Source organism: Oryx dammah, unplaced genomic scaffold (assembly GCF_014754425.2).
Source record: "Oryx dammah isolate SB20612 unplaced genomic scaffold, SCBI_Odam_1.1 HiC_scaffold_2, whole genome shotgun sequence".
In the NCBI taxonomy this organism is placed as follows: Eukaryota; Metazoa; Chordata; class Mammalia; order Artiodactyla; family Bovidae; genus Oryx; species Oryx dammah.
The window spans coordinates 87,120,483-87,148,219 of record NW_024070186.1 but is presented as its reverse complement, the minus strand read 5'-3'; the positions used below and the strand labels follow the sequence as shown (position 1 = coordinate 87,148,219).

General features: G+C 42.1%; 1 protein-coding gene across 1 annotated transcript in view; it reads right to left on the bottom strand.

The window, feature by feature from the left end:
- Positions 1-2,038: 2,038 nt before the first annotated feature.
- Positions 2,039-27,737, bottom strand: part of SLC12A8 (solute carrier family 12 member 8) — a 126,964-nt gene continuing 101,265 nt past the window's right edge. Inside the window, exons 11-14 of the mRNA XM_040265537.1 lie at positions 15,706-15,803; positions 14,889-15,006; positions 6,035-6,095; positions 2,039-2,529 (exon numbers count right to left, since the gene is read on the bottom strand). Of these exons, the coding sequence (XP_040121471.1) occupies positions 2,367-2,529; positions 6,035-6,095; positions 14,889-15,006; positions 15,706-15,803 (440 nt within the window). The 3' untranslated portion in view covers positions 2,039-2,366. The remainder of the gene's footprint in view (positions 2,530-6,034; positions 6,096-14,888; positions 15,007-15,705; positions 15,804-27,737) is intronic.

Genomic DNA, 27,737 nt, shown 5'->3' with positions numbered 1-27,737 from the left:
ATTTCAGCTCAGCAAAGCTGATTGGGACATCTGGACTCCAGAACTGGGAGAGAATACATTTCTGTTGATTTAAGCAACTCAGTTTGTGTAATTTGTTACAGCAGCCACAGGAATCTAGTGCAGCTTCATCTTTAAAAGGGCCGTGCTGCTGCTGCTAAGTCGCGTCAGTCGTGTCGACTCTGTGTGACCCCATAGACGGCAGCCCACCAGGCTCCCCCATCCCTGGGTTTCTCCAGGCAAGAACACTGGAGTGGGTTGCCATTTCCTTCTCCAAAAGGGCCCTCAGAGACACCAATTCAGCCCTTTATGAATACATTGTCTTTCATGCTTTCCCATATACCTATAGTTAACTCAGCATTTATTTTCTTTCCATTGTTTCTAATGATGTTTGGAAGTCTGGTATTTAACCCCAAAGGTGCAAAAACAGTAATTATAAACTAGATGTCACTGTGACGTTACCATAAACTAGACCTCCCTTTCTAGGGGAGAATGTTGAGACCTAACGGCCCGTCATCATGACATCCCTGCCCCCACTTGCTTTAAGCCTATTTCATCCAACTGGTCAGTGTTTCAAAAATGGGGTCCAAGGGTCACATGCGGTGAATCACCGGAGGCACTCATTAAAAATATAAAGTCCAGTACTCACCCCAAAGTCACCTCTAGGACTGAGCTGCAGAAATCTGCACTTTTAACCAAACCTCCCTGGTTTCTTAGCGCATTGACTTCGAGAAACTCTACTGCAGAAGAAGGGCTTCCCAGGTGGTGCTGATGATAAAGAACCTGCCAGCCAATGCAGGAGACATAAGAGATAAGGTTCGATCCCTGGGTTGGGGAGATCCTCTGGAGGATTGTATGGCAACCCACTCCAGTAATCTTGCCTGGAGAATCCCATGGACAGAGGAGCCTGGTGGGCTCCAGTCCATGGGGTTGCAAAGAGCTGGACACAACTGAAGTGACTTAGCACATATGCACGCACTACAGAAGGAAGAAGTCAGAATGACCAACAGTGCGTCCCTTCGTCACTCAGTGGCGACACCACCAATTCTGGGCCAGGACTGATTTCATGCAGGAACAGCCCCTGCCAGGGCCCCTCGACTGGATGCCTGTAATGAATGCCACACCAGAAAAAGTGAGTTGTGAAAGCGTTAGTCGCTCAGCCATGTCCGGCTCTTTGCGACCTCATGGACTGTAGCCCACCAAGCTCCTCTGGCCATGAAATTCTCCAGGCAAGAATGCTGGAATGGGTTGCCATTTCCTTCTCCAGGGGATCTTCCCAACCTAAGGATCAAACCCGGGTCTGCTGCATTGCAGGCAGATTCTTTACCATCTGAGCCACCAGGAATGCCACACTAAGGAACCAAAATAGTCCTGTCCCTCGTGTGTTCACGCTGCAAAACAGCTGCAGAGGTGTCTGGAGGGTGGGGCACCCCACATGCTTTTGAGAATGTGAGTCACCGTTAAGTAATTCTTGCCAATTTAACTTTTCAATTAAAAAGATCTTCACTAAACAATAATAGCTTACAAATGCATGTCCCCTTTGATCTTGCAGTTCCACTTCTGGGAGTTTATCCTACAGATATTCATTATGCTTGTACATATGAACACGATTATTCCCTGCAGAACTGACTGTAATAGCAAAAAACTGGAAACAATCCAAATGCCATCACTGTAGAACTGATGAAATAAATTATAGCACGTCCATACAATGAAAAATAATGAGGAAACTGCATGTGTATTGGTATGGAAATGTCTCCAAGATAGATTGTTAAGGGGAAAGGCAAGGTGCAGAGCAGATGTATAATCTGCTAACTTTTGTGGATGAAAAGGGAGCAGTGAAACTCCACACTCCTATTCGCTTCTCTGTTCATAACAAAACGCAGGTAGTGTACCTGAGAACAGTGGTTCTCTCTGATGCAGGAGATGGGAACTGAGCAGAGGAGAAACAAGAATGGGAGGGAGACTTTTCACTGTACATATGATTTCACTTGGGGGTTTGGAACCATGTAAACATATTATTTATTCAAGGAATAAACAATACGGCTTAAAATAATCATTTATTGTGGCCCTTAGAGCAAACAGCCTGGCCTGGTTCTCCACACCTGCAAGTCTTGGTGTCCATGTGGTGCTCTTCAGCCTGGACGCGTGTTGCAGGGCCCACAGCCACTGCAGTGGGTACCTGGTCAGACGTGGTGCTCCAGACCAGAATGCTCATTTCCATTGTCCAAAACGGCAGCGGGAGGATGGGTCTTTGAGTTTCTTACCAAGGAGAACCAGCTCCACAGAGGTTCTGGGATTTGGGTCCCCTGCACCCTGGATAGCTCCAAAAGGGGACGGTTCTGGGCTGCCTAGTACTGAGGACTCGGTACCTAGTACTGAGGCATCAGCTCTTCCCGGCTCACTAGGGAGGAGTGGTGGTAGCGATCCCGAGTGGCGAAGTCTGCGTTCTCCTGGGTGAGCTGAGTCATCTCCATGTCAACCCTAGTCAGGGATGGTGCCAAAATGATCTGCTCTTGGGGGGATCGCAAGCTCCTTTGGTGAGAGAAACACGGAAGGCAGTCAGAAGGAAAGACCACAGTACTAACCACTGGCAGTCAGTCTTCGCTAGGAGAGAGAAATGCCTTGCAAAAACACCATTGTGCCTATTACTTAATATGTATTAAACAACAGAACTGTTGAAAGCTCTATGAACAATGCTTCATGAATCCAAAATATTAGAAATAAGTATCAAATAAAGCATGATATTTACCTTCCTTAACAGAAATGTATAAAACTATAAAAATAATCTTCCAAATGCTGTGGTGTTGGGGCTCTATAGCTCTACTTTGCCTTTTTGTCAAATGAAATAATGGAATGGAGAGGCTGGAGAGTGGAAGCGATAAAAAGAAAAACCTTCTCTTTAGTTCACCGGAAAGAAAGATGCATGAGGAACAGCCCAGGTTTACAGAGTAAGCAGTTATGCAGTAAAGCGTAAAAGCTCTGGCACCAAGCCGGCCTGCAGGCAAAAAGTGAGCTCCAGTGTCACAGAAAGGTCCACGTAGAGTTGGAGTTGGAAGAAACTGGTAGAGAAAAACGTTAGGGATACGTGAGGGAAGTGCTGGCAGCAGAGAGACGAGCCTGGCAGACAGGATATCCAAAGAAGACAGGCACAACTCTGTCACCAGTTAGCCTGGCTGCTGCTGCTAAGTCACTTCAGTCGTGTCCAACTCTGTGCGACGCCATAGATGGCAGCCTACCAAGCTCCCCCGTCCCTGGGATTCTCCAGGCAAGAACACTGGAGTGGGTTGCCATTTCCTTCCCCAATGCATGAGAGGGAAAAGTTGGCCTGGCAGCCTCAGGCAAACCTCTTCACCTCCTTCCGCTTCTGTTTCCTTACCTTCCCAACCCCCTTCTGGTTGCTGCAGTATGTTAGGTCCTGAAATCACCTTAGGCATAGATTTCCTCTTAAATCTTTACTTTGTGGGTAGTTATGTTGGATTGTTTAAATAAGGAATATATTCGATAGTTGTTTTTTAAAAAAATGGTAGAAACCTTGTTATAAATCTGTGGGACTTAAGCAGAAAGCTTCAACTAGAAAAACATGCTGTTATAGGAGTTCAGATCACACGACTAAGGCTTTGCAGCCACTTGATGAGAACATATCTAAATTAGAGGGGTTGGGCTTTCTGAGAAATGAACTAGCTTCTGTAAAGGTTGAATGTGCAAGAAGTAAGGTTAGGAAGTGACAGAAATGCCATACCACTCAACATGTGTTTAAGGTCAAACCATAATATTTTTCTGAGTTCAGGGAAATAATACACTTCACTTTCTAGTCTAGGACAGCCTAAGAGTTCTCACCTGGGCAGTTGGTGAGACTTCAGGAAAGACAGCTTCTCTAAGGTCAGGCTTAATTTTACATAATTCTGGGAATTGTAGGTGTAACAGAGGAAGTAATATACCCAAACTTCTTTGCCCAAAACACCCTACAGTATTATTCTTCTTTGGTTTTGAAGAGCATCTGGGGTGACAGTTGTGAAAAAAAATTCAAAATTACAAAAAAGAAAACACAGCAACCAATTCCTACTTTTAAATCGTTGTGATTTCTAGGTCCTTTCCCCTGAACAGTCACCACAAGATATCGCTCAGTAGCCATGATGAGGCCAGTAAGCTTGATGCTGACTCTTAGCTGAGGCCTCTACCACCCACTCGACAAGTCCACGGAGACATGAATGGTGTGAACTAGGTTCTCTTCCAAACAAAGCACTGTCATTTTCTAAGAATAATCTCCTCCTAACACATTGTTCACGGAGGAGCCTGGTAGGCTGCAGTCCATGGGGTCGCTAAGGGTCGACACGACTGAGCGACTTCACTTTCGCTTTTCACTTTCATGCATTGGAGAAGGCAATGGCACCCCACTCCAGTATTCTTGCCTGGAGAATCCCAGAGACAGAGGAGCCTAGTGGGCTGCTGTCTATGGGGTTGCACAGAGTAGGACACGACTGAAGCGACTTAGCAGCAGCAGCAGCAGCAGCAGCAGCAGCAACAACACATTCTTCTTTCTATATAGCACAGCAGTGACCTCTGAGGTGAAATCCCAGAAATCCAAAGATCAAAAAAGAATGCTGACCTCCCAGAGTCATTTGTCGGCTTTCAAACCTACAATACCTAAAAATATTCATATAAATTGGATAAGGCCAAATACACTCAGCCACACACCAGTTGCAGCTCCAAAATCTGAAGGCAGCTTCCACACAGAATCTATTTCCACTTAACCTCTACTTGCCCTCAGGACTAGGGTCAGTGCAGGTGTACTGTGACCTGGGTCACCAAGCTGGTGCCTCAGCCTGAAAAGAGGCAGAGTGGCCCACCCCTCCTACAGCTTCACACAGGACCTTCAGTTCAGCTTCCAAGCAGATGGCAGGGAATTGCCCCTCTCCACACCACTCTCCCTGCCAGCCCCCTCCCTGGTGGTTTCCATGACCCCTGCTCCTGTCATCATCATTTCTCTAGCATCCAGAGTTTAGCATCCTGGTTTAGCATCCTGGTTTAGCATCCAGGTCATTCTCGGGCTGACTGGAACAGACTGGCAGTGCTTATATTGCCTTAAAACAGATTCTTGGGCACTTCCCTGGTAGTCCAGTGGTTGAGAATCTGCCTGCTGATGCAGGGAACACAGGCTTAATTTCCAATCCAGGGAGGTTCCACACGCTGTGTGCGCCACAACTACTACGCCTGTAGTCTAGAGCCCAGGAACCGTAACCACTGAATGCCCGTGCTGCAACCACTGAAGCCGGCACATCTGGAGGCCATGCTCAGCGACAAGAGAAGCTGCCGCAATGAGAAGCCTGCACGCCGCAGCTAGAGAGCAACCTCCGCTTGCCAGAAGCAGAGAAAGCCACATGCAGCAACAAAGACCCAGTACTGCCGAAAACAATACAAATAAATAAAAATTCCCAGAGTTGTGAGGCCTCCAAAGGTGAGCAAGCATCGGCACTGGAAGCGTAGAGGAGGAGGAAAGAAACTGGGGCACTCATGAAATCCTCCCTTCCCTGAAAGGCTTTCTGCTGTTTCTCAGGAATGTTTGCTCTTCCCTCTCCTTGGGTATTGAACACTGAAGTCCCACAGAAATCCTCGGTTTCTATACTTGGTCTCTGCACTTTCACCAGTACAGTCATGTCAACTACCTCTGATTTGAGATGGAAGAATGGAAGTTCTGGGCCTTGAGTTTGTGTGTGAGTCAGTACTGATGCTAATGTGCCTTAGATTGTGAACTCACTAAAAGTAACTCTCTTGACTTAGATCTCTCACCAACCAGATTCTAAAGAGAGCCTCTGTTCTTGATTTCTGAGGATAAGAAGAGAAGAGGGGGCCAGAGGAAGCTTCTGATGAGCTGAGGCAGAGGGGCTGGGTGGTGGAGGGCAGTGAGGAGCAGTCTGAGTTTCCTTGAGGTTCTCAAGTGTCAGGTATTCACACCACAATTCACCCAAGCCCATGAAGCACCTTTAGCACCTGCCAAGCCATGCATCTGCCCTTATCCTGGCCCCAGGTTGGCACAGACCTGTAGGAGGGGATCAGAAGGGATCTCATCCATCTTAAAACGCTGAAGTTGGAGGCTAAACCTGCAAGGAAGACATAGACATAAAACTTTATGAAGACTCTATGTAAGCATCTACAATCCCAGGTTTTAATGGGGTAAATACATCCCCTGATACACACAAAGATGCGCACAATTTTCCCTTATTTTTCAGTCTAATCAAACTACTTTCATTATAATACTCTCTGACAGTAACCAGCTTAGGACTTCATACTTATAAGTAGTTTCCAAAAATTTATTTCTAAACTCCAAAATCCCAAGAAAGAAAACGAATGTGTTAGAGAGAAAGAAGCAGATGGCTTGCTAATTTCAGTTTTAGGAATTATTAATTTTTTAAAATTTTGATAATTTTATTTTTAGATTCAAACTGATATGTGTTAAATATATGCTATAAAATCCACCACTAGACCATACTCTCCATGAGGACAAGAAGCACATCTTTTTCACCCGTAAGACTCACAGTACAACAGTCACAGCATCTGGCCCTTAGGAGGTTTTCTACAGGTGCTGCTGCTGCTGCTGCTGCTAAGTCACTTCAGTTGTGTCTGACTCTGTGTGACCCCATAGACGGCCTCCTACCAGGCTCCTCTGTCCCTGGGATTCTCCAGGCAAGAACACTGGAGTGGGTTGCCATTTCCTTCTCCAATGCATGAAAGTGAAAAGTGAAAGTGAAGTCACTCATTCGTGTCTGACTCTTAGCAACCTCATGGACTGCAGCCTACCAGGCTCCTCCGTCCATGGAATTTTCCAAGCATGCTAAGTGGCTCAAATAGCTCCACATGTAGAAATGTTAGAGCTGAGGTTTGAGATGAGATTGTTGTTGATACTGACCAAATAGCCTGCCATCAGATACACTGTTTAGAATAGGGTTTATCAAATTTTTTTTAAAGTTTTTTTTTAATCCATTTCTCCTTTTGTGTGATCACACAAAATGAATTATATATAACTTTAGGAAATCAAATGAAATGTAATTTTATAAAATACTTTTCCAAATTACACATTTACAAATATTCACTCCACCAGATATATTATTCAGCCATAAAAAAGAACAAAATAATGCCATTTGCAGCAACATGGATAGACCTAGAGAGTGTCCTACTCAATGAAGTAAGTCAGACAGAGAAGGAGAAATATCATATGACATCCCTTAAGTGTGGGATCTAAAAAGAAATGATACAAATGAACTTACTTACAAAACAGAAACAGACTCACTGACTTCAGGAATGCGCTTATGGTTGCGGTGGGAAGGATGGGAGGAAGGGATAGTTTGAGAGTCTGGGATGGGCATGTACGTACTACTATATTTAAAACAGATACCCAACAAGGACCTACTGTATAGCATAGGGAACTCTGTTCTGCAGCAGCCTGGAAAGGAGGGGTTTTGTTGGGGGGGTGTTGGATACATGTATATATTTGGCTGAGTGCCTCTGCTGTTCACCTGAAACTATCACAACATTGTTAAATGGCTATACCCCAATACAAAACAAAAAGTTTTTTTAAAAAAAGACTCTTAGGCAAAGCTTATAAATGCTTAAAAATGTGCCTATAACAGTAAAAATGAAAATATTACATGAGTAAATGAGAAATGACAGAGGATGGGATGGTTGGATGGCATCACTGACTCAATGGACATGAGTTTGGGTAAACTCTGGGAGTTGGTGATGGACAGGGAGACCTGGTGTGCTGTGGTCCACTGGGTCGCAAAGAGTCGGACACGACTGAGCGACCGAACTGAAATGAGATAATGTAAAATTCTTAGCACAATAACTGGTAGTACATATTTTTAAAATCTCACAAAATGAATTATATATAACTTTAGGAAACCAAATGAAATATAATTTTATAAAATGCTTTTCCAAATTACACATATTCACTCCACCAGATATATATGTATATGGTTGATAATTTATTAGATCATGTTCAATATACGATTAGGAAGTAAGCATTATTTTAAGAGGTTATGTTAGAGTCTTGGCTAACATCAACAGTATGCAGCTGATAAGACATATTTATTGAATCTCCTTTAGGGTTCTTATGGTTAGAGAGAGGACAAATTTTAAATTTGCATTAATAATCTGCAATTGCAAAGAGAAAGTCCCTAATATATTTTGACATTGTCAGAAGGAAGAAAATAAACATTATATTAATTGGTCTTACTTATTTATGACCATTTTTATTCTAAATTATCTATTATCTATTCTAAATTATCTATTTTAGATGTAGATTTGCCTGAAATTTGATTTCAGATTTTCCTGTTAACAAATTTCTGCAAAATATTTAAATTTCTTGGATTTAACTAACTTCTAAGAAATTCAGGAGCAATCACTGATGTAATCACGATGTTAATTAAAATATATCTATCCATTAAATTGGGCTTCCCAAGTGGCGCTAGTGGTAAAGAACCCGCCTGCCACTGCTGGAGATTTAAGGGGCCACGGTTCAATCCCTGAGTTAGGAAGACCCCCTGGAGAAGAAAATGTCAACCCACTCCAGTATTCTTGCCTGGAGGATCCCACGGACAGGGAAGCCTGGTGGGCTACAGTCCATGGGGTTACAAACAACTGGACATGACTGAAGCAGCTTAGCATGTAATGCATGCATCTGTTAAATTAGCTGATATAAAGACATTTAGCATGACTTTTCAAAAACATTATTTTTAATGTACACATGATTCAAGTGTTTGAAGTGCATTTCTTTCAAAAATATATGTCAAACTACTCTAATTTGAAAGAATTTCTTTTTCAGTTGGCCTGGATTGTTACGGTCCATCTGATTTAGTTAGGCCTTAAAACTACATTATTTATTTTAAAAATTGAGACCCTAGAATTTTGATGAAAAAGTCTCTAGAATGTATCTTCCACACAGCTTTATTACTGAGGAATAAATACACAATAAACAAAGTATTGAGAATATTTTTTTCCTTTCTTTATTCTTCTTGCTCTGGCACTTGGGGGTCTTGACTCCTAGAAAGAACAAACAACTCCCCAATGAGCACACTTTTGCTATATGGTGGTAGTTTAGTTGCTAAGTCATATCTGACTCTTGCAACCCCATGGACTGTAGCCCGCCCAGCCTCCTCTGTCCACTCGATTTCCCAGGCAAGAGAACTAGAGTGGGTTGCCATTCCCTTCTCCAGGGGATCTTCCCCACCCAGGGATTGAACCCACATCTCCTGCACTGGCAGGAGGTTTCTTTACCACTGAGCCTCATTACTTTGCCAACAAAGGTCCATCTGGTCAAGGCTATAGTTTTTCCAGTAGTCATGTATGGATATGAGAGTTGGTCTGTAAAGAAAGCTGAGCACCAAAGAATTAATGCTTTTGAACTGTGGTGTTGGAGAAGACTCTTGAGAGTCCCTTGGACTGCAAGGAGATCCAACCAGTCCATCCTAAAGGAGATCAGTCCTGGGTGCTCATTGGAAGGACTGATGTTGAAGCTGAAACTCCAATAGTTTGGCCACCTGATTTGAAGAGCTGACTCATTTGAAAAGACCCTGATGCTGGGAAAGATTGAGGGCAGGAGGAGAAGGGGATGACAGAGGATGAGATGGTTGGATGGCATTACCGACTCAATGGACATGAGTTTGGGTGGACTCCGGGAGTTGGTGGTGGACGGGGAGGTCTGTCCATGGGGTCGCAAAGAGTCAGACTCGACTGAGTGACTGAACTGAACTGAGCCACCAGGGAAGCCCCACCTTTGATACCCAAACCAATTAATCCAAAACCCACGCTCCCAACCACTTCTTTTATCAAGCTCTTATACATCAAGCCAATATCCCCCTGCCTTAACTCGTCCCAGGGCCAAATACTAGACAACTGGAGATGACCCCTACAGCCCAGAGCCCCTGCAATTATTCAAACTATCCAATCCTAAACTTATTCAACTACGTACCTGCCTTGCCCATTCTTTCTAGCTAAAACTCCCCTAAGAGCACACTTTTGATATCTGGTGGTCATAAGAGGCCATGCTCTCCCCTTGACCTCTTTTGCCTCATGGCCAACTCTAGTCCTTCCCCTGTGGCCCTACGTGGCCCTTCTGTTCCTAGGGATCTGCGAGTATAAACTTGTTTCTTCATTTCTGTATCTGTGTCTTATCCTAGGTACATTTTTAGAACAAACTATGTGTATTTAAGAATAAGATTGATTCTTTGTAGCCAGAGATGGAGAAGCTCTATACAGTCAGCAAAAACATGACCAGGAACTGACTGTGGCTGAGATATGAACTCCTTATTGCAAGATTCAGACTTAAATTGAAGGAAGTAAGGAAAACCACTAGGCCATTCAGGTGTGACCTAAATAAAATCCCTTATGATTCTACTGTGGAAGTGACAAATAGATTCAGGGGATTAGATCTTATAGAAAGGGTGCCTGAAAAACTATGGACGGAAGTGCATAACACTGTGCAGGAGACAGTGGCCAAAACCATCCCCAAGGAAAGGAAATCCAAAAAGGCAGAATGGCTGTCTGAGAAGGCCTTACAAATATCTGAGAAAAGAGAGAAGCAAAAGGCAAAGGAGGAAAGGAAAGATACACCCATCTGAATACAGAGGTCTAAAGAAAACCAAGGAGAGATAAAAAAAAAAGTCTTCCTAAGTGAACAATGCAAAGAAATAGAGGAAAACAATAGAACGGAAAGACTAGAGATCTCTTCAAGAAAATTAGAGATACCAAGGGAACATTTCATGCAAAGATGGGCACAATAAGGAACAGAAACAGTATGGACCTAACAGAGGTAAAAGATAATAAGAAGCAGTGATAAGAATACATAGAAGAACTACACAAAAAAAGGTCTTACTGACCCAGATAACCATGATGGTGTAATCACTCACCTAGAACCAGACATCTTGGAGTGTGAAGTCAAGTGGGCCTCAGGAAGCACTATGAACAAAGCTAATGGAGGTGATGGAATTCCAGCTGAGCTATTTCAAATCCTAAAAGATGATGCTGTTAAAGTATTGCACTCAATATGCCAGCAAATTTGGAAAACTCAGCAGTGGCCATAGGACTGGAAAAGATTAGTTTTCATTCCAATCCCAAAGAAGGGCAACGCTAAAGAATGTTCAAACTACCACACAATTGTACTCATTTTACATGCTAGTAAGATTATTCTCAAAGCCCTTCAAGCTAGGCTTCAAAAGTACAAAAGCCAAGAACTTCCAGATGTACAAGCTGGATTTAGAAAAGGCAGAGAAACCAGAGATCAAATCGCCAACATCTGTTGGATCATAGAAAAACCAAGAAAATTCCAGAGAAATATCTACTTCTGCTTCATTGACTACACTAAAGCCTTTGATTGTGTGGATCACAGCAAACTGTGGAAAATTCTGAAAGAAATGTGAATATAGACCACCTTATCTGCCTCCTGAGAAACCGGAATGCAGGTCAAGAAGCAACAGTTAGAACCGGACATGGAAGAATGGACTGGTTCAAAACTGAAAAAGGAGTGCGTCAAGGCTGTATAATGTCACCTTGCTTATTTAACTTATGATGCAGAGTACATCATGCAAAATACCAGGCTGGATAAAGCACAAGCTGGAATCAAGATTGCCAGGAGAAACATCAATAAACTCAGATATGTAGATGATACCACCCTAATAGCAGAAAGCCAAGAGGAGCTAAAGACCCTCTTGATGAAGGTGGAAAAGAGTGAAAAAGTGAGAATGGAAAAGTTGGCTTAAAACTCAACATTCAAACAAGAAAGATCATGGCATCTGGTCCCATCACTTCATGGGAAACAGATGGGGAAACAATGGAAACAGTGACAGACTTTATTTTCTTGGGCTCCAAAATCACTATGGAGTGACTGCAGCCATGAAATTAAAAGATGCTTGCTCCTTGGAAGAAGAGCTATGACAAACCTAGACAGTGTATTAAAAAGCAGAGACATTATTCTGTCAACAAAGGTCCATATGGTCAAAACTATGGTTTTTCCAGTAGTCATGTACAGACGTGAGAGCCAGACTGTAAGTGCCTAAGAATTGATGCCTTAGAATTGTGGTGCTGGAGAAGACTCTTGAGAATCCCTTGGACAGCAAGGAGATCAAATCAGTCAATCCTAAAGGAAATCAACCCTGAGTATTCATTGGAAGGATTGATACTGAAGCAGAAGCTCCAACACTTTGGACACCTAAGGCAAAGAACTGACTCATTGGAAAAGACTCTGATGCTGGGAAAGATTAAAGGCAGGAGGATAAGGGGACAAAAGAGGATGAGATGGTTGGATGGCATCACCAACTCAGTGGATGTGAGTTTGTGCAAACTTCAGGAAATAATGAAGGACAGGGAAGCTGGGCGTGCTGTAGTCGATGCAGACGCAGTCGGACACAACTGAGTGACTGAACAACAACAACAATATGCATTTACAGTGCACCATTTGGTGTTAATACATGTATATATTGTGAAATCACCACTAAAAGCAGGAGCCTGAACATATCTATCACCTCCAAGTCCCCTCAAGCCACCTCATAAGACCTCCCTCCCACATAGCCACACCTCCACCCCGTCCAAAGGCACCTCTGATGATGCTGCCATTATAGATTAGTTTGCATTTTTTTAAAATTATTCTTAAGTGGGAAACAGTGGTTACTGATTTGAGACATTTTTCTTTTCTAATATAAGCATTTGATGCAGTAAACTTCCCTCTGAGCACTGAATTAGCTGCAGCCCACAATTTTGATGTTATATTTTCATTTTCATTCAGTTAAAAATACTTTAAAAATTTACTTATTTCTTCTTTGAGCCATGAGTTAATTAGTTTCTTTAGTATATTTAGTGCTCTTTAGTATTCTTAGTCATTTAGTGTTATTCAGTGTTCTTTAGTTTCTAAATATCTGGGGATTTTCCAGACATCTTTCTGGTATTTATTTCTAATTCACTTCCTCTTTGTTCTTGAATTGACTTAAATACCTTTACATTTACTGAGACTTTAAAAAATGTCCTAAAATACAGTTTATTCTGGTAAATGTTTCATTCTTTTCACTTGAAAAGAATATATATTCTGCTGTTGTTATATAGAGTATTCTACACTATCAATTTGGCCACATTTGTTGATAGTTAGTCAAGTCTTCTAAAGCCCTACTGTTTTTTTTCCTACTTGTTTTATCAATTATTGAGATAGAGGTGCTGAAATCTGAATATAATTGAGAACTTTTCTACTTATTATTGCAGATCTATCAGGATTTGTTTTCTGTATTTCAAAGCTCTGTTTTAAGTGCATCAATAATAAGATCTATTATGTCCTCTTGGTTAATTTTCCCTTTGTCTTTATGAAATGACCCCCTTTATCCCTGGTAATATTCTTTTCTCTGAAATCTACTTTGTCTTATGTTAATATAGTCACTCCAGCTTGTCTGATTTTTCACGATATAGCTTGTCCCATTCTTTTACTTGTAACTTATTTGTTTCTCTCCGTTGAAAGTAGGTTTTTTGTAGACAGTAACAACTGGATCATGCTTTTCATTCAATCTGATCATCTCAATTCAAACTGAGAACTGACAAATTCAGTCTGACAATGGTTTAGACCATTTAATCGGGAGTGTTTAGACCATTTAAAATTAGTGTGGCTATTGATATGGCTGCTGCTGCTGCTAAGTCGCTTCAGTCGTGTCCGACTCTGTGCGACCCCATAGACGGCAGCCCACCAGGCTCTGCCGTCCCTGGGATTCTCCAGGCAAGAATGCTGGAGTGGGTTGCCATTTCCCTCTCCAGTGCATGAAAGTGAAAAGTGAAAGCGAAGTCGCTCAGTCATGTCCAACTCTTCACAACTCCATGGACTGCAGCCTACCAGGCTGCTCCGTCCATGGGATTTTCCAGGCAAGAGTACTCGATATGGCTAGGTTTATATAAACCACCTTGCTATTTGTTTTGGGTCTATTATCTTTTTCTCTTCTTTCTGATTTGAGTGTTTTAAATTCAATTTTATCTTCTTTATTGGCTGACTAGCTGTAACTCTTTGTCGTGTTATAGGCATAACTCATTTTATTGTGCTACATTTTACTGTGCTGCTGAGTCCTGCCTCTTTTGCATGTTGAAGCTTTGTGGCAACCATGCATCGAGCAAGTCTACCAGGGCCATTTCCCCCACAGTACTGGCTCACTTTCTGAGTCACATTATGGGAATTGTTATAATATTTCAAACCTTTTCACTATGATTAATATTATATTTCTTATGGTGATTTGTGATCAGTGATCTTTGATGTTACTACTATGACTTGAAGGCTTAGATGATGGTTAGCATTTTTTAGCAAGAAAGTATTTTAATATTAAGATATGTACAATGTTTTTCAGACATAATGCTATTATACACCTAACAGACTGCTGTATAGTATAAATATGACTTCTATATGCACTAGGGAACAAAAAAAAGTGTGTGACTTGCATTATTGTGATATTCATTTTAGTGCAGTGATCTATAAGTGAACTCACAATATTTTTAAGGTATACTTGTCTTTTAGTAGTTGCTTAGGGTTTATAATACTCCTTTTTAACTTACCACAGTCTATCTTTAAGTGATATTTTAGTACTTCACATATAGTATAAGAAACTTTCAATAGTATATTCCTATTTCTTCCCTCCTGGCCCTTAAGCTATCGTTGTCATCCACTTTACTTCTACATGTCTTATAAACCTCACAATTTATTATTTTTTTCATTTGTTATCATTTATGCACATGCCATATTTTTTTCTCCTAGACTGTCAGCTTGAAAGTGGGATTTATATCTGAGTCAGTGCTGGCATTTAATAGGTGTTCAAAACCTGTGCTTTTCAATAAATGCTGAAAGAGAAGAAAGGAGGTGGTGGCAAAATGGCTGTATTGCTCACCAAGGTGAAGTCCGGGGCTTGTCCGACCAATGTAGAAATATACAATGGCAGCAACACCTATGTTAACCAGGGTATAGACCCACTGGATAACAAACATGATGAGAAGGGACCCAACAGCCTGTGGAAAGAGAAGGAAGAAGTCAGCTCATGGTTGAAACACACACTAAGCAAGCCACAAGACAAGGGCCTTAAGTGGAGGAATTCCCTGGTGGTCCAGTGGTTAGGACTCCACACTTCTACTGCAGGGGACCAGGGTTTGCTTCCTGGTCTGGGAACTAAGATCCCGCAAGCCACGTGGTATGGTCCCCTCAAAAAACAAACAAAAACCCTTGATAAGACTAGGGCCTTTAGAAACAATGGTCCTCTCATCAACCTCTGAATCCTATAGCAGTTTGAATAATTGAAGTTTACTTGTAATGCAAAAAAAAACTCTTTACAGAAGATATTTGAGAAGATGTCCTTATGAAAGTACCTTCTAATCAAAACAATCAATAAATATTCTATTCTAGCTCCTTGTCCTACTCCTAAGAGAAGCAACTTAAATTATGCTAATATGGTATACCTGGAAATTAAGTGATCCAGAATTTATCAGAGATGATTATTTAAAAAGTAAACCACTGATTAAAATAAATGGGTCATTAAATGTAATCTTGCCATGTGTATCCTCATCTAAATTCTAATATAAGAGGCAATTAAAACACATTTCTCCTAATAAAGACTTTCCTCTGTCCTCCCCTCAACCCTCACCCCAAGATCACACATGTATCCACCTGAATTAAGTCTCAAGAACAGTTGAGATCAAAATGAAGTTACTCACCCCCAATAGGGAGACCCAGGGATTGCATATGTGAGTGTAGAAAGAAGTTGGTCTCCTCTGGATATCTTGTTCCTGTAGCCTGGACTTTAGGAAGAAATCTAAAAAATAAATGAGCCAAAATCCTTGGTTACTATTTTGTTATCAAACCTTGTAGTGTTTTTATTAGCAAACACCTATGTGCTCCTCTTCTCCAATTTTGTAATTCAGTCTAAAAGACAATGTCCAATCACCTCAACCATTAGTTTCCTTGGCCACACCTGAGGCTTGTCTTTACCAGAAAGTTCACCTCCTAAATCACGATTTCAATAAATCTGCCCTCAGTCCATCACCTGTGTTTTTTTTCCCTCATTCACACTGCTGTCTCCCACCCCAACTATTCATAGCCTACAGGGGGACCTTCAGCAACTTGCCCTAATATGTTTTTGCTTCCTACCACCTACTTTCTCTTTTCATTACCCTCTCACCTAGCTTAGAGTCCATGCCCAAGACTGTTAGCAAGCACTCCCTTGGATAGATCATCTACTTCCTCACTTCAGCATCACTCACAAGTCTTATACCTTAAGGTAACTCATTCTCCTACGCTCTGATGCAATAAATTTACAACCTGTCCTCTCAAAAGAGAGCTTTCATATCCTCTCATCAGCAAACCTGCCAACCTGCTTTCATCCGTGCCCTCTCTTCTGCCTTTCCATGGAGGAAGCAGATGGGCCTCCTACCTAAGGCCCATCCCTGTATTTGTGCCCTGCTCATCTCACCTTTGTGTCATCAAGTTTTCCATCCTCTACCAAATCATCCTCATCAAATACAGATACACTGTAATTTCTTCCAACTAAAGAAAGTTTCTGGTCACCCCTAGCTACTGTCCCATTTTCGGGGTCTCCTTTATAGCAAAAGTTCTCAAAAGAATTGCCTATATGGTTTCTACCTCCTATTGTTTCCTCAACCTACTTTTAGGATAGTACACACCACTCAACTAAGATTACTCTTCCTCAGGCTGTCAGTGACTTGAATCTTTTCAGATTCGATGGTCAACTCCTCATCTCATTTGACCTTTCTGGTAGCATCTGACCCAAGTGATCACTTTCTCCTGATTGAAATGTATTTGTCTCCTGGTTTCTAAGATGCCTTGGTCCCTTGCTTTTCCTCCTATCTCACTGTTCCCTACTCAGTCTCCTTCACCGGCTCGTCTCTTCCTTCTAACCCCCAGATACTTCATTCAGTCCTCAGCACTCTGCTTTACTGCAGTTAGGTGTGGTCATGTGACTAAGCTCTCACCAACAGAATGTGAACACAAGTGGTGAGTGCCAGTTCTGCACCAACACCTTTGAGAGGGTGGGTATACCTCTTCTCTGGGCCTGAAATCTGAATATGGGAACTCAGTCTTGATTTTGTTCTTGACAAGGTCCTAGGGGATCAGTTCAGTTCAGTCGCTCAGTCATGTCATGTCGAACTCTTTGCGACACCATGAACCGCACGCAGCACGCCAGGCCTCCCTGTCCATCACCAGCTCCCAAAGTTCACTCAAACCCATGTCCATTGAGTCGGTGATGCCATCCAACCATCTCATTCTCCGTCATCCCTTTCTCCTCCTGCCCTCAATCTTTCCCAGCATCAGGGTCTTTTCAAATGAGTCAGTTCTTCGTATCAGGTGGCCAAAGTATTGGAGTTTCCACTTCAGCATCAGCCCTTCCAATGAATATTCAGGACTGATTTCCTTTAGGATGGACTGGTTGGATAGTGGAATCATAAAAATGGAAGGAGGCTGGGTCCCTGAATAATGCATGGAGGAGAGCTTCCCACTGATTTGGAACACCCTTCCTGGACTATTAGTGCAAGTAAGAAATAAATTTCCATTGTGTTTGAGCCACTAAGTTTTTACTTATTTGTTATAGCAGTTTAACCTCCCTTAATTAATATACCTCCAAGCAGGCTTTAGGTCCTTCTGCTACTTCTATACAATCTATTCCTCACACAGCCAGTGCTCTTCTTTAAGGCTGGATCTTATATCACACCCCCAGCTAGAACTTTCAGTGACCTTCTGTTGTGGTCCCCATGGCCTGTGTGACTCTACACAGGACTGACCTCTGCCTTCCTTACTGTGCTCATCTCCTATCCATCTCCCGTGACCCATTCCTCTCCAGTCACCCCTGGGATTCTGCTGTTCTTGCAATTTGCCAATCCAATTCCCATCTGTACCTTTACACATGCCATTTCCTCTACCTGGAACTCTTCCCTCACATCTCTGCCTGGCTCACTACTTTATATACTTCAGTTTTCCAAAAGAATATCCTCTTCTTAAAAAGCTCTTTTCTGACAAACCTATCTGAAACAGAGTCACTATTCCCACCCCAGTTTCTATCCTGTTACCCCACTTTATGATTCATCATATGCCTTATCACTTACTGACATCCCAGTATGTGTGTTTGCTTGTTTATTATGTGTCTTTTCTGATAGAAGGCAACTTCAATGACAGCAGAGACCTTCTACATCTATTCAGCATGTTCTCCATCCCTAGTCTAGAACAGTGCTTGGAAAGTAGTAAATATCGTTCAGTTCAGTCGCTCAGTCGTGTCCGACTCTTTGTGACCCCATTAATCGCAGCACGCCAGGCCTCCCCGTCCATCACCAACTCCTGGAGTTCACTCAGATTCACGTCCATCGAGTCAGTGATGCCATCCAGCCATCTCATCCTCTGTCATCCCCTTTTCCTCCTGCCCCCAATCCCTCCCAGCATCAAAGTCTTTTCCAATGAGTCAACTCTTCTCATGAGGTGGCCAAAGTACTGGAGCTTCAGCTTTAGCATCATTCCTTCAAAGAAATCCCAGGGCTGATCTCCTTTAGAATGGACTGGTTGGATCTCCTTGCAGTCCAAGGGACTCTCAAGAGTCTTCTCCAACACCACAGTTCAGAAGCATCAATTCTTTGGCGCTCAGCCTTCTTCACAGTCCAACTCTCACATCCATACATGACTACTGGAAAAACCATAGCCTTGACTAGACAGACCTTAGTCGGCAAAGTAATGTCTCTGCTTTTGAATATGCTATCTAGGTTGGTCATAACTTTTCTTCCAAAGAGTAAGCGTCTTTTAATTTCATGGGTGCAGTTACCATCTGCAGTGATTTTGGAGCCCCCAAAAATAAAGTCTGACACTGTTTCTACTGTTTCCCCTGTTTCCCCATCTATTTCCCATGAAGTGATGGGACCAGATGCCATGATCTTAGTTTTCTGAATGTTGAGCTTTAAGCCAACTTTTTCACTCTCTTCTTTCACTTTCATCCCGAAGCTTTTTAGTTCCTCTTCACTTTCTGCCATAAGGGTGGAATTGTCTGCATATCTGAGGTAATTGATATTGCTCCCGGCAATCTTGATTCCAGCTTGTGCTTCTTCCAGTCCAGCGTTTCTCATGATGTACTCTGCATAGAAGTTAAATAAGCAGGGTGACAATATACAGCCTCAATATATTCCTTTTCCTATTTGGAACCAGTCTGTTGTTCCATGTCCAGTTCTAACTGTTGCTTCCTGACCTGCATACAGATTTCTCAAGAGGCAGGTCACATAAGGGTAAATGAATGACAAACCAACTCAGGCCCCAGAGAAGTCTGCATCCTCTCAACATGTCTGCCTTTTTCATATACTTCCAACCCATTATACTTATTTTTTACACCTCCCTATCTTGAAGGCAAAGATCGTCTTTTGTAGCTCTAAATGTCAAATCTGGGCAGTTTGTCAAATCTAGGCATAGAAGGTGCTCAACAAATGTCTCCTTTTTAATTGTGGATTAAAAGAAACTCTTCCAGAAGACCTAGATAGACATTCATCCAAAGAAGACATACAGATGGCCAAGAAGCACATGAAAAAATGCTCATCATCACTAATTATTAGGGAAATGGAAATCAAAACAACAGTGATGTATCACCTCATACGAGACAATGGCCATCATTAAAAAGTACAAATAACAAATGCTGGAGAGGGTGTAGAGAAAAGGAAACCCTCCTACACTGTTCTGGGAATGTAAATTGGTGCAGCCACAATGGAGAAAGGTATGGAGGTTCCTTAAGAATCTAAAAATAGAGCTGTATATGATCCAGCAATCCCACTCCTGGGCATGGATCCAGACAAAACTATAACTTGAAAAGATACATGCACTCCAATGTTCATCGCAGCACTATTTACAATAGCCAGGACATGGGAACAACCTAAATGTCCATTGACAGATGAATGGATAAAGAATATGTGGTACATATATACAGTGGAATACTAGTCAGCCATTAAAAAAGAATGAAATAATGCCATTTGCAGCAACGTGTATGGACCTAGCGATTATCACACTAAGTGAAGTAAGTCAGACAGAGAAAGACAAGTGCAAGTACCAAACGACATCACCTACACGCAGACTCTAAATGTGGCACAAATGAACTTCACACGCGTGCACCCATGGCGGATTCACACTGATGTGTGGCAAAACCAGTACAACACTGTAAAGTAATTAGCCTCCAATGAAAATAAACAAATTTAAATTAAAACAGAAATAGACTCACAGACATGGTTGCCAAGGAGGAGGTGATAGGGATGGACTGATAGTTTGGGATTAGCAGATACAAACTGTTACATATAGAATGGATAAACAACAAGGTCCTACTGTCTAGCACAGGGACTATATTCAATATCCTGGGATAAACCATAATGGAAAAGAATATGAAAAAGAATATATGTATATATGTATAAGTGAATCACTTTGCTATACAGAAGTTAATACAACATTATAAATCAACTACAATAAAATAAATTTTGGAAAACTGCCAATGTTTATAACTGATTTGAATTGATGGTTCTATTAATTTTTTTTTAAAGATGAAGCACTGTTAAGATTGTCTTTGATTACATTGTATACTTTCAACATGCCCAAGGCATGATTCATTTTCTCAATCAGAAGCTTAGTGAAATATAGTTGTTCCATTGGTTATTAAGAAGAAACCTAGATTTTTGCCTAACTGAAACAGAATGTTTGCCAAGTGTTAAACTTACTTTTTCACACTTGATCTTACACCAACTCAATTACACTGTACCCAAGGGAGCTATGAGTGTATGTGTGTGTTTTCTTGAGGAACTTCAAGGACAGTGATAGGAAGAGGTGTGTCTTGTACGCAAGCACAGTGCAGTTTTACACATCAGCAATGCAAGGGAGAATTCAGTCAAGGATGCTCAATGACTCTGAATAGGTATGACAATATAACCAGACAATTATTAGAATTCTGAACAGCTATGGTTTCAAAACCCTTCCAAAATGAGTGAAGGATTTCCCCAGCCTCCCTTGCTTTTCAAGGATTATGCTGAAAGAAATAAGTCTTACAGAGTAGTGGCAGAAGGAGACAGTTTTTCATGTTAGAAATACTAGAATAACAGCTGGGAAGGCAATTTTATCAAGCTTTACTCACAAAACAAACAGGTAAGCACTGTGTGCTTAGTCGCTCAGTCGTGTCCGACTGTTTGCAACCCCATGGACTCTAACCCTCCAGGCTCCTCTGTCCATGGGGATTCTCCAGGCGGCAAGAACGCTGGAGTGGGTTGCCATGCCCTCCTCCAGGGGATCTTCCCAACCGAGGGATGGAACCCAGGTCTCCTGCAACTGCAGGGGGATTCTTTACCATCTGAACCACCAGGGAAACCCTAGCACACTAGAGTGGGTGGCCGATCCCTTCTCCAGGGAAACTTCCCAATCCAGGAATTGAACCAGGGTCTCCTGCACTGCAGGCAGATTCTTTACCAGCTGAGCTACCAGGGAAGCATGTATTAGGCATGTTAAAAATATGAAATATAATAAACATAATGTATAACATTAAATTGTCTTTTAAAATGTAGCAGTATGTCTAACAAGTTCTGTATTCACAAAACCCACACAGATATGAAGACTTTAGGCCTGAAGGGGAAAACAATTATGTCAATTTTTTAAACCACAAATTTAAATAATTTTATAGAAATTATTTAAAATCAATATGAAGCCATCTCTGAAAATACACTCCATATTTCATCAGGATAAACAAACACATAGTTCTAACTAGCAGGTACAAAATAAGAATGGGCACTGATACGGTCCACAAGTGATCATGTTTCAAGCATGTTTCAAGATCATGTGGTATCTTATCATGTTGATTCTACAATCTTTTAACCACTTATCAAATACTGCACATTTATTTCTAGGTTGTCATCAGCACCAACAATGCAGTTATGAGAATCCTGTATATACTTATGGTTTGCTGTTCAGTTTACGGTTGTTTTCTTGAGATACAATTCCCTCAACTAGATTTACTAAGTCAGAGCGATTAGACAGTTTTATATTTCTTGTTACAGCCTAAAAGTTCATTCTCCAGAGAGGATGAACCAGAGGGACTTGCAGCTACTGCAATGTGAAGAGGGCAGAAAATCCTCTCTGTAAGAGATAGGTATACAACTAGATGAAATTATCAGAAACAATCCCTTGGGGCTCTAGAAATTTGCCAAATGGAGACAAACTAAGAAGTGTTTATTTTTCTAAAACTGCCGGAGCTGAGGGTAAGAACAGTGAGAGCTTACAGTCTTCGGCCTGGGCTACTCGTATCCCCACTCCAGTTTTTAGTAGCATGGAGCTTGCCCCTGTGTCTATGTGGCCTAACAGGCTTCCCCCTCTGCCAGCAGATGTGTGTGTGGGTTGGGAACCACAGTTGAAGCTGACTGATTATCTCAGTCTCTCTCAGGCTACCCAGATCAGCAGTGTGGGGAGCTACAGTCTTTCTATGGCTCTCTCGTTTCTAGAATCTCCCCATTAAATTTCTGGCTGGTACACTGCTCACCCTCACTGGTTCCACTCCCTTAGGCTAGCAAAGCTAAAAATTTCCCCATTCCATTTCTACTTGACTCATCACATTAAGCTTATAAAGGCAGAGGCCACAAATTTTCTCCCTCTGGCAACAAAACTACTGCTTTCTGAGAAATCATGACCCCAAACCTCCTAAGTTTGATGAAAAAACAAATCAATTGATCCAAAAGGAATGACTCCATTGACCTTGCTTCCAACAATGCTTACATATAATACCTGATTTCCACCGACCTAAATAGTTTTTATTGAAATTTTTGATAGCTTAATAAATATGCAATGATATTTTAATGGTGGTTTAAATTGGATTCATTTAACCCAGGTTCTATCCCTGGATTGGGAAGATTCCCTGGAGAAAGGAATGGCTACCCACTCCAGTGTTCTTGCCTGAAAAGTCCCATGGACAGAGGAGCCTGGCAGGCTACAGTCCTTAGGGTTGCAGAGTCAAACACAACTGAGCAACTAAGATTTTCAGTACCACGGCCTAGTTCATAATAGACGCTGACCCAAGCAGCATATACATACTATCCCAAAGAGAGGCAATGCCAAAGAATGCTCAAACTACCGCACAATTGCACTCATGTCACACGCTAGTAAAGTAATGCTCAAAATTCTCCAAGCCAGGCTTCAGCAACACGTGAACTGTGAACTTCCTGATGTTCAAGCTGGTTTTAGAAAAGGCAGAGGAACCAGAGATCAAATGGCCAAAATCTGCTGGATCATGGAAAAGCAAGAGAGTTCCAGAAAAACATCTATTTCTGCTTTATTGACTATGCCAAAGCCTTTGACTGTGTGGATCACAATAAACTGTGGAAAATTCTGAGAGAGATGGGAATACCAGGCCACCTGACCTGCCTCTTGAGAAACCCATATGCAGGTCAGGAAGCAACAGTTAGAACTGGACATGGAACAACAGACTGGTTCCAAATAGGAAAAGGAGTACATCAAGGCTGGATATTGTCACCCTGCTTATTTAACTTATATGCAGAGTACATCATGAAAAACACTGGGCTGGAAGAAACACAAGCTGGAATCAAGATTGCCAGGAGAAATATCAATCACCTCAGATATGCAGATGACACCACCCTTATGGCAGAAAGTGAAGAGAAACTAAAAAGCCTCTTCATGAAAGTGAAAGAGGAGAGTGAAAAAGTTGGCTTAAAGCTCAACATTCAGAAAATGAAGATCATGGCATCTGGTCCCATCACTTCATGGGAAATAGATGGGGAAACAGTAGAAACAGTGTTAGACTTTATTTTGGGGGGCTCCAAAATCACTGCAGATAGTGACTGCAGCCATGAAATTAAAAGATGCTTACTCCTTGGAAGGAAAGTTATGACCAACCTAGATAGCATATTCAAAAGCAGAGATATTACTTTGCCAACAAAGGTCCATCTAGTCAAGGCTATGGTTTTTCCAGTAGTCATGTATGGATGTGAGAGTTGGACTGTGAAGAAAGTTGAGCACCAAAGAATTGATGCTTTTGAACTGTGGTGTTGGAGAAGACTCTTGAGAGTCCCTTGGACTGTAAGGATATCCAACCAATCTATTCTAAAGGAGATCAGTCCTGAGTGTTCTTTGGAAGGAATGATGCTAAAGCTGAAACTCCAGTGTTTTGGCCACCTCATGAGAAGAGTTGAAAAGACTTTGATGCTGGGAGGGATTGGGGGCAGGAGGAGAAGGGGACGACAGAGGATGAGATGGCTGGATGGCATCACCCGACTCGATGGACGTGAGTCTGACTGAACTCCGGGAGTTGGTGATGGACAGGGAGGCCTGGCCTGTTGCAATTCATGGGGTCACAAAGACTCGGACACGACTGAGTAACTGAACTGAACTGATACTGGTTTAGAACACAGATTCTACAATGAGATAGACCTGGGTTCAAATTCCAGCATATTCTGAGTAAGTGTATAACTTCCCTAAGCCTCACCTTTGCCATCTGGAAAAAGCTAGTAACAATGCCTAGATCTGAGCTGAGATCAGCCGTATTTAAGAGAGATCTCCACACCAGGCACGTGGGACAGACTCAGTAAATGCTGCCTATTTTTAGCTACTAACAACATTCAACACTTAATCATAAAAGTTAGTTTGTTGAATGGACATTGAGTGAGTCTGGGCACTGTTTTTTCAAATGTAAACTGCGTGTTCATTTCTTCTGACCTCTCTTTAGTGGAATCTGGATTTTGACCTTCCTGTTTTTAAAAATAATATGCTTTGGGAGGTATGCTTTTATCAGTTGTGTTTGTCAGAATAATTGTTTCCTTCTGTGACACTGCGTTGTGCAAATGTTTTTTATTTCTGTTTAATCAGATCCTTTTTGTCTTTGATGATATCTTCAATAGTCACAAATCTCTTTCTTGGGCAGCTGTTATAAATAAGGAATTTGTGGCTAAATAAAGTATCAAATACAGCCCCAAGTTAATTTTTTGATCCACTTACTCTCAACAATATATATTCACTAGCGATTTGACTCATTATTTTATGGCATCTGGTTTGTCACACATTAGGTTTTATAGTTTAACTCTTTCTACTCTACCAATCAATGTTTAAAATTTTTAGCCGATATCTGTACAATTGTTAATCAATTTATTAGCCTTTACTTAGTGTTTGTCAGTGTCATATACTGTGTGGGAATATTGTTGATGAAGACAAGGTAGAGAGACATGGTTTGCGACTAAAGGTAGCTCACAGACTAGGGGCAAAGGAATAAAACTAACATTTCCTTAGACAGATAGATGAGAAAGCCTGAAGACAAATGTGTAAGCAAATGTATAAAACAATGTGATAAGTGTTCATGCCATTAGTGTGGCTCAAATGCTATGCTTGCATAGGAGCGATCAGGGAATCCTTCTCAGAGTGGGCCTGAAAAGTCAAATGGATTTTAAACTGCAAGTCAGCATTTTTCAGATGGAAGAGGAGGAGTGATGCAATTGCAGCAGGCAAAATGGCATTGCAAAGGTAGGAAGGAATAAAGAACATGATGTGTTTGGGGCACACATCTGGGTATAGCTGAACATATGTATATGGGTTTGTCATGAGAAAAGTGCCCAGGAAGGTAGGGTAGGGCAAGATTGCCAAGAACCTTGCAAATCACACCAAGATGGAAGGTATTATATTCCAACGAAGGTTTTTAAGTAAAAGAGACAGGATGAGAATTTTACTCTAGAAAGATCATTCAGAGGACAGTGAAAAGGAGAAAGAGGATATAGGAGAATCTGGAGTCTGGAGATGAGCGTGGAGATAAACAAGAGTCTGGGTGCTGGATACGAGGGCCTGCACCACACTACAGGCAGCAAGAATGGAGGAGAGGGAGGGGTCAACAAGAGTTTGGGACATTTCTAAGATCTGGCAATTTCACTGACTAAATGTTGCAAAATGACCACACTTCTTTCCTGATAACCCACTAAGAAAACAGAAGAGGAACTAAATAGCCATAAACCCACAAACACAAGAAGAATCAGAGAAACAAGATAAAAACAAGTCTTGGAAGGTGGACAGGTGACAGGAGTAGTAACAACTGAGCAGAGCCGAGGATGAACTCTAGGGCCCACAGAGAGGGTACTGGCAAGGACCGGCCCAGTGTACCCTGCTGCTGCTACTGCTAAGTCGCTTCAGTCGTATCCGACTCTGTGCGACCCCACAGATGGCAGCCCACCAGGCTCCCCCATCCCTGGGATTCTCCAGGCAAGAACTCTGGAGTGGGCAGCCATGTCCTTCTCCAATGCAGGAAAGTGGAAAGTGAAAGTGAAGTCTCTCAGTCATGTCCGACTAGTAGCGACCCCATGGACTGCAACCTACCAGGCTCCTCCGTCCATGAAATTTTCTAGGCAAGAGTACTGGAGTGGCTTGCCATTGCCTTCTCCGTCCAGTGTACCCTAGTGGACCACAAAAAGTTCAGGACCAGGAAGCGGGACAGTGCAGGCGACTGTTCGCAAGACGGTATGTGAAATAGCTGGGCATCAGGTTCCTTTCCTCTGTTCATGCAGCTGGGGAATAACTCCTCTTTGCCTGACCCCTCCCCAAGGTGTGTGTGTGTGTTGGCGGGGGGCAGGGGGGTTCCTCTGAAGGAATCAAACCAGAGAGGGCCTGAACTTGGGACACCAGGCATAACAAAGAGAGAGGGGATGGAGCTAGAAACTGTAGGATTCAATGACGTCTGTATCCTAAGCAGTGGGATACCTCAACTCCCTTATATCACCTGGCTCTCTGGGGGACTCCCAGGCAAGAGATTAAAGGACTCTTCTCTGGAGGAACTGAAGAGCCACAGAGGAAATCTCTAGCTAATCACACTTGGGGGTCCTCTCATGAAAAAGCCAGCTTCTTGATCACTCTACAATGAGATGCCCTAACCAATAAGCTCTGCCCAGGACACAGGTCTTCTCAACAGCTTTTCAGGACTCACTTCTAAGTAGAAAAGGAAATCAAAAGATCAACAGACATTTTAGTAAAGCCTCCAGTATAAAAGGGAGCATGAGACGAAGCCAAAGAGAAAAGAATCTAAAGATCATAGGGCAGAAAAAGACTTTAAAGGGAGAATAACTAATATTACCTGGAAAATAAGCATTGTACCCATAAAGCAAGATTGAGATGATTTTCAAAAATTTAAAGACAAATCAGATTACAACCAAGAGCTTTTGGAAATCAAGAACAGGGTAATATGACCAGCTAAAAAGATATTTCCCAGTCTCTGAGAATAGCTGGAAAGGCTAGTGAATCAATCTCAGAGGTAAATAACCAAGGACAACACTCAAAATTATATGTCAGAGCAGTCTAGTGGGGATATCACTGCTGCACCAACCAAGGTTCCGACACCGTTAACCCTGAAAAGCCCTGGATGGTGGAGCCAGGAATGTAGTCACCTTGCAGCCACTTTCATGCTTCCAGGGAGTTCCTCAAAGTCCTCATCTCTTCAGGTTTCCGGTTCCAAGTATCTGATTCACTTGGAATCAGCTTATCTGATTAACTGAGGTTTATTCCTGTGCCTGAACTCTGGCTGTAGTAGGGACTGGAAACCTGAGTATCTGACATTTTCGGTTTTAAGTGTGAAATGCTTGCTTTGCCTCCCACCACCACTCATAGCACTGGAAATTCTTCAGATATAGGAGGTCAGTCAATGCCAAGTAGGCAAAAAAAAAAAAGACAAAGAGGAATTCCAAGGCAACAGCTTTGAAGCAGGCCT